The sequence below is a fragment of the Parasteatoda tepidariorum genome, chromosome 8 (genome assembly GCF_982258835.1).
Source record: "Parasteatoda tepidariorum strain Cologne lab strain chromosome 8, Ptep-v5.0, whole genome shotgun sequence".
Classification (NCBI taxonomy): Eukaryota; Metazoa; Arthropoda; class Arachnida; order Araneae; family Theridiidae; genus Parasteatoda; species Parasteatoda tepidariorum.
Genome location: NC_141762.1, coordinates 38917999 through 38931510, shown reverse-complemented (window position 1 = coordinate 38931510; position 13512 = coordinate 38917999). Strand labels below are relative to the sequence as shown.

General features: G+C 27.9%; 1 protein-coding gene across 12 annotated transcripts in view; it reads right to left on the bottom strand.

The window, feature by feature from the left end:
* Window positions 1-13512, bottom strand: part of LOC107437386 (far upstream element-binding protein 1) — a 33231-nt gene that overhangs the window by 3429 nt on the left and 16290 nt on the right. For 6 of the 12 annotated variants that reach the window (XR_011636867.2, XR_011636868.2, XR_006225168.3 and 3 more), the window contains exons 12-18: window positions 5874-6024; window positions 5597-5766; window positions 5450-5514; window positions 3169-3266; window positions 2907-3074; window positions 1594-1760; window positions 364-735 (exon numbers count right to left, since the gene is read on the bottom strand). Coding sequence is in view for 5 of the 12 variants with exons in the window: in XM_043042374.3 (XP_042898308.2) it covers window positions 367-735; window positions 1594-1760; window positions 2907-3074; window positions 3169-3266; window positions 5450-5514; window positions 5597-5766; window positions 5874-6024 (1188 nt within the window). In the remaining 7 variants the exon portion in view is untranslated. Of the gene's footprint in view, window positions 1-363; window positions 943-1542; window positions 1761-2906; window positions 3075-3168; window positions 3267-5449; window positions 5515-5596; window positions 5767-5873; window positions 6025-13512 lie in introns of those variants that run through there. The other 6 variants (XR_011636869.2, XR_011636870.2, XR_006225170.3 and 3 more) reach the window with 2 other exon arrangements.

Sequence of the window (13512 nt, the reverse complement as noted above, 5' to 3'; positions counted from 1 at the left end):
GTTCTGCTTACATAATTAAAGCAGTAAATGAAATGTAAGATGTCTATTTAAAAAGATGTATCAATACTTAATATACAATTATTTGAAAGTAAACATTAATTTATCCTAAACAAATTTATTTAAATCAATTAACATAAATCTGAAAATAAAACAGATTATTGGATTTTTTTTTTTGTAAAATGATATAAAAAAACTTTTTATATGTAAGCACTAATAAGCATAAAGTTCACAAAATTTTAACAAAAACTATTATTTATTAATTTATAGACATTTAAAATTTTCATAAATACAAAATTTATTTTTTCAAACATTTAAAATCTTCCAGATCAGTTATACAAACAACTTTATTAAAACTGAACTAACCTTTCACTGTGGTGCAGCAGCTGCTGCAAAAGGTTGTTGCCCATATCCAGGATAATTGTAACCTACAAAAGCATTAGGTTGTTGTTGTCCAAAAGGTTGACCAAATGGAGCAGGTGTTGGCCACTGAGCTTGAGGTCCACCAGGAGGGAATCCTTGAGGGTGTCCAGGAGGAGCAGGGACTCCAGTGGGAGCAGGTGGAGCTTGAGCTCCTGCAGTTGGTTGCTGAACGGGAGGAGCAGCAGGGGGACCAGATGCTGGAGGAGGTTGAGAAGGAGGACCATTAGGCTGAGGTGCAGTTTGAGGAGCAGAATTTGGTGCTTGAACAGGAGTTGTGGTTGTCGACTGACCTTGAGGAAACGCCATTCCAGGCTGCTGAAAAAATAATTAGTCTTTAAACAATGAAAAAATAGTATATAATAAATACACAGAAACCTGATTTTAAATTTTTCCTTCTTTCTTTCATTTTCTTTTAGAAGCCAGAACAAATTATGTTTAGTTATAGGTCTGGCATCAGAATTTCTCAAATAAATTCGTAACCCCATTGCAATCAAGATAGAAATTACAATTGTAAAATTTCAGCTTTATCAGTAAATAAATTCAATTACAGTAAGACCTCGATTAACCCAGCTAGTTGGGACCGCTAGTACCTCAGATATTGGAAATCTCGGTTAATAGAAACCACACATAAAAACCTACCGTGCTTGCAAATTTAACTACTTTTAAACTGAAAATTAATAATAGAACGTTTTTTAAATGATAAAAATAAACATATATAAACTTATGTTTCCCAGCTTAACAGATTTAAAAAGGAAATCAAATGGTATTCAGTAGGGTCACATGACTACTGTTAACAAAGCATTCATGGATGTTGTCTTCTCAGAGTGTAATATTTCTTGGAAGTTGAGTGCTTTTGTGGGGAAGAAGTGTCTGTAACACGGACAACGAACTAAAATGTGAATTTTAGAATTTTTTCCAAGCTCATTTTGGAAAGGAGAAAAAAAAAAAGACTTTGTTATTGCCTCGGTTAACAGAAACCTCAGTTAATCGAAGCATGGTTAATTGAGATTCTACTGTATTTCTATTTTAAAAGGAGAGAGTGAAACACTAAATTGTCAAATGGGAAGAGCAGAGGTAAAAAGTTTGACAATCTTTGAACCGAAGTGGAAAGAGAAAAAAAACTGAGAGGAGAGAAAAATTTATTCAGGGACATTTTTTCAAATTAAACCTTACTTGAGTCATAACTGTAGTCATTTGTGTTTTTGCTTGATTTTCAATCATCTCAGCTTCTCTGTACATACCCAATGATCTGTAATACTCAGCCCAAGCAGCACTATAATCTGGCTGGGCAGCCACGGCACTTCCAACTGGAGCTGCAGCAGTTGGAGCAGCAGGAGTGGCTGAAAAATATAAAATTAATTTATATGGTACAATAATACACTTAATTATTCTCTTCAGATTATACCGTAATTATTCTTAATTATTCTCTATACACTTAATTATTCTAATCCTATAATATACACTTAATTATTCTCTTCAGATCATATGCTGTTCAAAACTCAAACATATTTCATTGTGAGCTTCAACATTAACATTTAATTAAGAATCTAGAAATAGGACTAGCTAGGCGATACATTGGAAAATATTGATGTTATGCTATAATCATCGGCCTCATATTTGGAGTGGCAAAGAATAATTTTCCTCAGAGCATCGGAAATAAAAATATATCCGGAATGTGTACAATGTATCACGATGCATTGTCACGATTGATACTTACACTCATGACAAAGAACATTGTTCTTGATAGTGCATTGATTGTTTCCAGATAAAGAGCAAAAAAAAAGGGGGGGGAACTAAATAAACAAATAATTAAAAAATACAACTAGACTAATTTACACCATTTTTTTTTTTACTTATTTTATTTGTTAGGTAACTGGAGATAGTTTATTACAGAAATAGAATTTAATTATCTCAATATATGCTCAAAAAGTTAAAGAATTCAATAGTTAACAGATTAACTAAAAAAAGGCAGTTCTGAATAAAAGCATTTAATACATCAAAGAGAGATAAAAGATTAATTAAACAAGGGAGTTCCTAATGAAAATAAACTCAAAATTTTAGAGCAAAAAAGTTTTAAACTGATTTTTATAAACTAGGCTTGCTTTATTATGCATTAATAACTTTTATTTAGATATTCAAGCAAGTAATAATCTGAGCAAAAATGATATTTCAATAAGGAAATTTTTAGGAAACTTAATCAATTTTAGAAAATTTTTAAAAACTTTGAGAATTTTTATTAAACTAAGAAAAACTGGTGAAATTCAGTAGAGTTGAAGAAGTTAGCTAGAATATAGCTCACTGTAACAATACTTTTAGACTTGAGGGTAAAATAAAGAAATCTTTAATTCCCCGCCCCATCAAAATTACAGAATTCTGGTTACAGACCCCGTTATAAGTACTGGTGTTTCGGACCAGCGGATAAATTTTCCTAACTTCTACCATAGTATCACAGAGGATTATACTTAACAAAATGAAAGAAAATTTACCAGCAGGTGGTTGCTGAGACGCTGCTTGATTTTGATCAGGCTGAGCAGGCATTCCTGGCTGTGGAGCTACACCGGGTTGAACAACAGGTTGCGCACCACCGGGTTGCATTTGATGAGCTTGTTGCTGACCATAATATTGACTATAATAAGCAGCCCAAGCTGCTGCATCTATAAAGAATAATTAAAAATTGAAACACTTTTCCTTTCATTGATCACATTAAAAAAAAAAAAGTCTACAAAACGATAATTAATAATAACATACTAGGGTCTGTAGCTGGAGCAGTCTGTCCTTGCCAAGGCTGATACGCATTGGCCCAACCTTGGGGAGCATATGGCTGAGCAGGTGCTGGTGCTTGTTGGCTAAAATTGAAAATCGCTCAATTAACAGCAGTAGAGAAACAATATACAAGTTAAAGAATGCTTAAATCATTAGGCTAGCAGAATTTGCAGAACACATAATTGAGTCGCTCAGAAGCCAATGCGGTTAAGTCCAAAACACAAAAATTGAGAAAATTAATGTTTTTTGATACATTAGTTTTTAAAATTCTTGGTTTAATAATTTAATTAGAAAATCGAGGTGTAAACTCTGCAAAAAAACAAGATATGTACAGGATGTCTAAATATAAACGTAAGTACTTATTGAAATAATGACAGCATCTTAAAAATTTTAGGACTTATACCTTTTGGCAGCTGAAAAAGATAAGAAATTTGTGTAAAAAAATATTGATAAAAAGTGGACTTATTCACAATGGCTTCTGAAATTATTATACAATATATTCAGAAGCTATTAAAAAAAGGGCTGTCTAACCTAGAAAAAAGTAACCAACGAGTAAATCCTTTAATAACTAAGAAGATTATTATTTATTTCATCAAAATTTCCAAAAATCAGAAAATATCAAAAAATGGACTTAACCGTATTGGCTTCTGAGCGGCTCAATTATCTAATAAATCTTAATTATCAATAATAAAATGCTTGCAATAATTTTTCAATTATTTTAATAAATGCCTTTATGACACGTATGATATAGGCAGATCCGTATAATATATACAAAAGCTGTTCGTAGAAATTTTTTCAAAATGTGGGATTTTTTTTATTATTACAAAGGGGAAAAAAGATTAATTTTTACGCTTTTCCCTATCAATGAAAACTAGATAAAATTACATTCAGGTGATTTGAAAATCACACATCGGAAATTCCTATTTATGCGATTTAGGATCATGTTCCTTACTTTCCCGATTTTGTATGAAATATTGCATTTTATATTCACATGATTTAAAAGCAACAATTATTGAAGTGTTCAAGTGACACACTAAAAATTCATATTCATGAGATTTAAAGATTATACATTGAGATTCATATCCACAAAATTTAAATAAATAAATAAAATCTTGCATTATTTTTTTAAAAACTTCAATACATTCTGAGAACAAATATTTTCGGCATGTATTTTACTTGCTGAAATTGCAGGTATTTTTTCAATTATTTGAAGTGCTTCTACACATGAAATTTTTTGATTTTTATTTTCAGTTTTTTTTTTTTTTTTTTTTTTTAAAAAAACTTAACCTATCCTTGTAGTATGAATCAATAGAGTTCCGTATAAAAAGAGCAATTTTTTTTAAAAGAAACCTGTTTTTTGCAAACGAATCTCATCAAAATGAGGTGGTGACGAAAGGGTTATATGAGTTAATCAATATATGCAGTTTTTTGCAAATTTATGTTTGCAATAAGTTTTTTTTTTTTAATCCAAGTCTGGTTATAAAAAAAAATAATATTTCGAAGATGATACAAACAAAAATTATGATCATTAAACCTGATGAAACTGCACATTAGAGAAAAATAGCTTTTTTATACTTGAAATAAAAAAAGTATTGTAATATTCTTTGAAAAAATGCAAATTTTAGTAATTGTCTAAGGATTGTTTTAAAAAATTACCACAGAATCTTTTCTTTTATGTAACTGTTTCATTGCGCATGTTGAAAAGAGATTACTGAAAAGCGCGATTCAAAATTTCCATGCCGTAAAATCATATTCCTTGTAAACAAGTAGTTCATTGATTGTTGCGTAAATTATAGAATTTATTGCCTTGTGTTCTTGAAGTTTATTCGAAGTTACCTTTTTTTTTTCACAAATCCTTGAAGAAAAAAAAGTCAAAGTAAATGAGAACTTGTGAAAAAAAAGAAGAGAGTGCTGGGAAATAAATGCCTTATTAACGAGATTTTGCGTAAGTAATGACCTTAAAAATTTCAGATTATTAGCGTAACCCAGAGTAAGATTTTGTTGGAATACAAATTACTGATTCGCAAATCACTAATATTGAGATTCACAGAACTCCGTGAATTAGCAGAAGAAGCACATGCCTGTACTAGAGTCAGAAAATATTCAAATGCAATTAAATGTAAAGGAAAATAAAGATATAAAACTAACCAAAAGCTAAAAATAACAATTAATGCAACAAAGTGCATCCTTAAAACTAGTAAGAACAAATCTAGCATATAGACACAGTTAAAATTAAATAACAAAACTGATATAAACAGAAACTTACAATTGTTGCTGTTGAGGAAATTGAGGTGCAAAATTCTGTTGATTTTGAGGATTCTGTGACTGAATCTATTAAAAAGTAGCAACAGTTATAAAGGAAAATAACACAAAATATTTCATTACTAAACAAAATGATATTTAATCTACTTACAACATTACCAACACCACCAATTCTTTCATTAATAAGCTCTTTTGCATGTTCTATTTGTTGAGGTTGCCCTTTAATAACAAATACTTTTTCTTGTGAGTTAGGAGGCGGCAATGCAGAAAGTGACACATAAGCTCCAGATGTTTGGTTAATATTCTTTACAGTGTCACCACCTATTTTAAAGAAGTCAAACTCATGTGACACTTGATAAATTGCATTATTGATACATTAATATTTTAAAGAAAACACACCACAAAGCAATGATTTAAAGGAATTGTACCTTTGCCAATGACTAGACCACACTTGTTAGCAGGAACAGCATAGTGAATTTCAGGCAAATCAGGTCTATTTCTTGGATTATTACCAAAATTAGGATTGCCGTCACCTCTTCCACGTCCTCTACCTCGACCAACATTTTGTTGATCTCTGACCTACAGAAAGAATTTTGTTAACTTATGATTGCTTATTTATGAACACATTATTATCTTAGAATATACATATATTATATTTGAATGAACAGTAAGACTTGTAAGACAATATTTAAAAATATATAACAGAAATAAAACAATTTAACTTTAATAAATAAAATAAGATAATTTAAAAAAAAAAATAGTAAAATTCCCAGTAGTTACACTTAATAACATTTTAAAATAAATAAGTAGACAGGATACACCTTCTGAGGTATGTTTTTATTAAACGTCACATTAGAGTGACATTATGAAGCTATTATCAAGTCTGAAATTCACTACTAATGACGACCCAGTTTCCTGGCGGTGTAACGGCTTGGAAAACTAATGAGTCTTTGCAGATTTCTGGATTGAGGTGTGATTTGATCTATTAAAATGATTGATACTATTTAATGATGGTTAATTCAAGATTCATAACTACAATTACTTACATGTGATCTATGACAACAGAGCTTTAAAAGCGAAATTTTGTGAGATAAGAGTTTCTCCATACAAATTAGGATGCTAACCATTGTGAAGTTAATTAAATACAGCGCTACATTGCACATCGTATTTTTTGAAATATATTTCTTTCTTGTCTACGTCTTTTACTTAACCAAGATTTATTATTTACGTATTTTATTATAGCCATGATATATTTTATTTGTGCACCTGGCAATTTTGATGCATAGTTAGTTTGTTCATGTTCCACATGGTTGATGCATGGAAGAATTGAAATCTTTGTGTAAGAATATAGAATGTGTCACCTAAGAGAATTGATACCCGATGGGCTTGGCTTACTCAAAATAGAATGGAAAGAACAAAGAACAGTTGCTAATGTAAAGAAATACCACATTTTAAGAACCAACCAGAATCGAGACAACCACACTACACCACTCTCACTACGCACTCATAACTGTCAGATCATTGGAGACTTTTTGAAATTGATTTTGTGAGTATATAAAAATAAACAATGAGAAGCAACTCAAAACAATTAACTAAAATATCTTGTCTAATATAAATAACAATATCATGGGGAAAAAAATCATTCATAATTTTCTGTTAAGCAGGGTTGGATTTTTGACGTCAAAAAGTGGTTTTTGACATGACAAGGGTATAATACTGGTTTAAACCGTCAAAAACCCGTCAAAAATGTCAAAAACTGAAGTTTGCCAAGAGAATATATAAACTTCAAAACTACCAACAGTTGCCATGCATTATATTGAAATTTAATTATACTATAGGTAATCAGCAGGCTTTAAAATATTTTTTAATTAAAATTAAGGTAAAATAACAGATTTAAAATCTCAGAAATTTATATTCAAATGCATGTGCAGAAAAATTTTGCACAAAAATTGTTTAAATATTTATATTTAAAAAAAAAAATTTTTTTCTTTTTGATACTTAAGAAAATTAAAAGTTTATTACTCTATGCATTTTTGACATATAAAGAACATATAACTAATATTTATAAGGAACTTACAAGTTATGTTGTATAAATACAAACTTGATATAAGATACAAGTGTATAAAAAAAATTTTTTAATGTTATACCGAATATCTTTATTATCCAGTATGTTAATTTGAATTTAAAAGTAGTTATATTTATGAATAATGATAAATATAATTCATATTGCTTATTATATTTATTTATAATTATTACACTTATCATTTTAAAACAATTTTTATCTCTTAATTTTTTTTTCTCTACTTGTATTAAGAATACAAATAATGCATATCTTGAAAGCAAGAAGTAATTATTCAACAGCTGAATATTTAGATATTCAACAAAACTATATCGTATTCAGCAAAATGAAATTCACAAGTATTTGGATAAACTAAATTTTCAGCATAGTAAATGAATAGGCTGAATATACTGTAAATCGACACTAACTACTCTGTGTATTTAACAGAAAGCACTTAAATTTGTATTGTCTTATGTTAGAAAGATTATTAAGTAGACTTAAAAGAATATTAAAAAGATTTTTCTTTAAAAGAAGATGTCTAATGTACAAAACTGCTAATGTTTATCTTTAAAAATGTCTAATTTTTAGTATAATCTATACTATACACTAAATTAGGTTATAAATAAATTTCTTAATAATATCACTGCAGATTTTCAATAACACGTGAAAATGAATACATAATATTACAAAAGATGTGAGTTTTCAAAAGTACAAGATTTTGGTTACTATTCAAAATATAAGTGTTTCTTCAAAATTTTAAATTTATTTTTTCTAGAACATATTTAGAAACACTATCCTTTAAAAAATATATAAATTTTATGTATTAATTAAATTTCACATATGAATATAGGTTTTTGACATTTTCGACATTTTTGACAGTGAGGTTTTGGACGTGACGGTTTAAACCATGGTTTAAACTGTCAAAAACTGTCACATGTCAAAAACCTGCCAACCCTGCTGTTAAGTTTAATTAGGATGTCTCAGTAAGAGGCAAAACAATATCACTTGACTATCAATCATTCAAATGCCAGAATATCATGGTTGATAATTGCAATTTACTTTATTTTAAATGTTATTACTTTACTTTAAATATTTACCTACCATTTTACTTTAAATGTTTTCCAATAGGTTACTATTAGTAAATGACAGATTATTGTTAGATTTTCGGTAGGCTGGCAAGTAAAGTGAGGTCAGCTAAAATTTAAACATTACTCTTGCCGTTTTCATACAGTCAAATATCAGAATCGTCGTTACAGTAGTAATTGGATTGAACAGAATCTAATTGCATGAATTCAATAACACAAGGTTCAAATATAAACCAGTAATTTGGTAACATCAGCTGTATTGATAAATTTATTTATCTTAGTGCTTTTACTGTAGTTTTTATTTAACTGAAAAAGTGCTCTTACAGGGGTCTTTCTAGGGCTAAATTTACTGCCGTTAAGTGGCAGTTTCACAAATTCAATTTTAAGAAAAACGGTAGTTTCGCAAAATACTTTTTAACATATTTTAAAAAATATTTAAATCTTTTTGAAAATATTTTCGTATTTTACCATATTTTTGTGTTATTTTTTTAATATAGTTTTTAAATTTTACAAATTATGTCTAAATTTTCACAAAATAGGTACTTCATTATTGTTAGTCAGCACAGAATTAAAATCATTTTATTAATAAAAAAATAAACATTAATTACATAGCATTCTTTTAAGAAATTTCACAAGATCAGCTTTGATGTTCTCAAAAGCAAAAAAAAAAAAAAAAAAAAAAAAAATCATATTACATTTATTATTGAAAAATTTCAAAACTGAACATATTCCTAGGAAATGACCTAATGTGATCAAACAATAGCTTGTTGTAAATTGACACAAACATAGGAGAAAAACGTATTAATGAAAATTTGTAGTTATTGATCCTTTTGATAATTCATAATTTGAATAATTAACTATGTTTAATTCATATCAAAACAAAAATATTTATAATAACAAAGCATTATTATTTATCATTCCCTTTAAATAAAAAAAAATTGAGTTAATGGTTTATCAATTCAATATTTTGATTAAACTTGCAATTGGGCTTAAATTTACTAGATTATAGCTGCAAATGTGTAAATGTTTTAGTCAAATACACTGCAATAAAATTTATTTCACCTGATGTTTATTAAATCAAATATCAATAGAAAGTTTGTTAATACTAGATCAATGAAGCAATAGCTAGATGTTGTCTTGGAGGGTTCTGATCGTGTGTTATGGTAAATTACATACATACAAAAAAAAATTCTTTATAGAGATTGATTTTATTTATATTGCTATTGAGTTTTAATCTCAGTCAATTTTGAAAGCCAAAGTAACAACAATTTGCCAGCATAAAGTAGCAATTAATTTCAAATTTCGTTTAATTTAAATGGAGTTGGTAACTTTTATGAAGCTTTGGCAATCTGTCAACAATAGGGCTATATCCACTCACTTGATTAGAAAAAAAAGAATAAAAGAAAAAAACAACCATGACAGGATATCTTGTCTCCATAACTACTGTTCTATATTTTAATGCAACATCGAACACTTGAAAATAGTTGCTATGACAAGATTGATAAATATCAAAGGAATTTTAAACAATGTTTAATCTGAAAAACGTATAACTTTACTTTGGTAATCGGGGCAGCAAATAGAGGGAATGTATGTGCATGAAAGAAAACTTTAGGGATTCATTATGTTTTTTATAATAAGGAGGTTTTCTTAGACACATAATTTTATGCTAGCATTTTTTTTTTTTTTTTGCAAGTTTTATTTCAAATCACTAGGGATCAGAATTTAAAAACACCATAAAATTTTTTTTAATGCTGGAACATAGGTTTGTTCAGAATGAAAAGTTCAGACTCTAAATTGTTGGTCAAAGGCGAAATTGCATGTTTACTTCAGAAAATCTACAACTAGAGTCTCTGTCAATGTTTCTTAGCAATAGAACTTGCCAATTAATGCAAAACTTAAGCTCTCTCATTGAAGAAATTAATATTTTCTTCTATCATACACCTTTTCCAATTTCTTAATGTTTTGATTTTGCAAATAATTCCAAATATTTTTTGAGTGTCATAAACCCATAGTTGTGATACACTAAGTTAATTAGTTAGGCAGAACAATATAAAATATTAAAGCTTTGTGTCATTCTTTCTATTACAAAGTCTAACAAAAAATTTAAATTACAATAATTTATATTGGATTTGTTTTTAAAAATTATATAATTTAAATTCATAATTTTGAATAATCAAAAACAAATTTAGAGGTGTCAACTTTCCAAACTAGCTATAAGTAATCAGAAGTACAATAACACAGAAACATATAAGGTTAGCATTTTCAAAATTCAAATTAAGGCAACTTTTTTATGTATATATGCTGCTTAATTCTCTAAACGCATTATATTAATAAAATTCATTCACAAATTTACTATTTAATAAAAAAAAGTAACACTTACTTAAAAGGTACTAAGTTAAAAATTATACAGCACTGAAATTTTATATTTCATTGATAAAATTAAATTGATCACTTGGAATCAATGCTCTAGCTTTTGGTAAGAATTAGAACTAGCCTTACTGCTTTCTTTTATCATCTTCCATTTGAACCAAAAGTAACTTACACACAGCACTTCAGAATATTTTGTTGGGAGGGAGAAAGATGAGATTTATTTGTTTGTTCTCTTATTATAATCGAATTGTTTTTCTTTTAATCACAGTTTTTAAAATTGTTACGGTAGTAGAAAAAAATTATCGCAGCTTAACAAATATTCGAAAATTGTATTTCTTATAACTCAACCGTAAGACCATAATTTTGACCAGGAAACTTATTGATAAATTGAGATAGTTGGAACTTCTAAAAATTAATTTATCCTTAGTAGTAGAAAATGTTCTTAAATAACAGATGCCACAATTATTTATGAACAAAATAATTAGGGCTTAAAATAAACAGTCATTAATCTAAATTATCATCGAAAAATTTAACTTGGATGACTAGAAAATTACACCCGGTAATCATTCTCCCAACTTTTAAAATACCATTGTTTCTTAAATTCCCTCCAGACTGAGTTACACAACTGCTGGGAAGTTGGGAGTAAGAACAAGCTCCAAGTATCAGCAGATGTATTTATACATCTATATAGACCTAGTTTAATAAACCACGATCAGCATTCTACAATTGATATGTGGTGGAATGATGTAAAACTTGGATGGAGCAGACAGTCAGATTTTAAAAATAAACACAATAGAAATTTTCTTGACAATTTGCAATACTTATAAATAGTTTTATCATTACATTTAGAAAGTGATTACTGATTTTAAAAAACTAAAGCTGCTAAGTTAAAAAAATACTGTTTGTGCATTTAAGTGGTTAAACTATTTTGGTATAATATAAATGTATATCAAGTTTAGGTGCTGTGCATGCACTTTCAGAATATTTATATTCTGGAAAAGTTTTTCAATACTAAGATTTAAAAAAAAAGGATAAATATTGTGGTTAAAATTTAGCAGAGCTGAACTGTTGACAGCTAAGAAAAATATTTAGATGACATTAACGCCTCTCTCTCACATTCTAATATTTAAACCTGTTTATAACACTATAAAATTCTAAAATTAGCTTCTAGAAATAGCTTTGTACAACTGGAGTATTGTGTACAACTACTAGAGTTAGCTAGATAAATATAGTTTACTAAAACTTACATTTAATCTATTACAACCCAACATAAATGAGAAAGTAACACAAATTTCAGAAAGCTTGAATTAGCCAAACTGATAATTTTAAAGACTAATCAATAACACACACTTTTTAAAATAAAAAAAAAAAATTTGATTTGTGATTTTAAAGCAATAAAAAAATAAAATATTTAACACATAAAGACAATCACAAACACTGCATAAAAAGTTACATTTTTGTTACTCTTGTGACAGTATATTTTTTAAAATTCATTTCAATGCAAATATATACCAGTTTATGAAAACAAAATATAATCCTAAATGAATTTTTTTTAAAGAATAAAAACATCAAAAAAAAATTACATGATAAAAATGTAAAAGAAAAAGAACATTAAGCATAAATATTGAAATTTATAAGCTAATTATCAAACAAGACGAAAAATATGTGTGAAAATAAATTTTAACTTAAAGGGCTTACAATCTGATTATATACAATGCACGTAGGTAAAATTTCAAATTTTATTAGGATTAAATTTGATGCAAGTATAAATGCCAATCAGTAGCATTATGGCTGGTGATTATTTCGATAATAAAAAAATAATCTCCAAAACAGAATGCCATCCACAGCCATGCGAAATATAAAACACTAGGTATAACTGTCATAAGAGAAAACAAAATTAAACTTAAAACATGCATGGAAAATAACATTTGGAAAATTTTGATACAGCAAATTGTGATTAAGTAATATCATGCATAATTCATTGCCTATATTCCAATTTACTAAATTTCAATTAAACAATTTATTCTATACAGAGCAAATTAAAAAATTAAATATTTGTTAAATATTATAAATACATATACATTTGGAAGATAGATATCAACAGTTATCCACGAAAGAGGTGATTGTCTACAAATTTTAAGAAGCAGCACAAATTCTAATCTGAATTTAGAAGAGATATGTTATTTTTAAATTGTAAGAATATAAATAGCAATAACTTTTCAAACCCGAAAATATGAAAACTGATGTTTTAATTAAAATGGTGTAAAAGTGTAATGAGATGAATTTAAAAAATTAAAAAAAAACGTAACTACAAATTATAATATTGAGTGCTTAAACTGCGCAAATACAAATGCGTTGAGCAATTTTTAAGCCGTGTGAATAGGAATTGTGATGTCGTGTATGCATGAATCAATTATATATGTGACTTGCAAATAAGAACAAAATTGTGATGTGTAATTTACAAATTAAGTGAAAATTAATCATGATGGTGATAAATAACCTTGACGGGAATAGTGATGTCTGATTTATCGACCACTTTTAACACAAATTGGA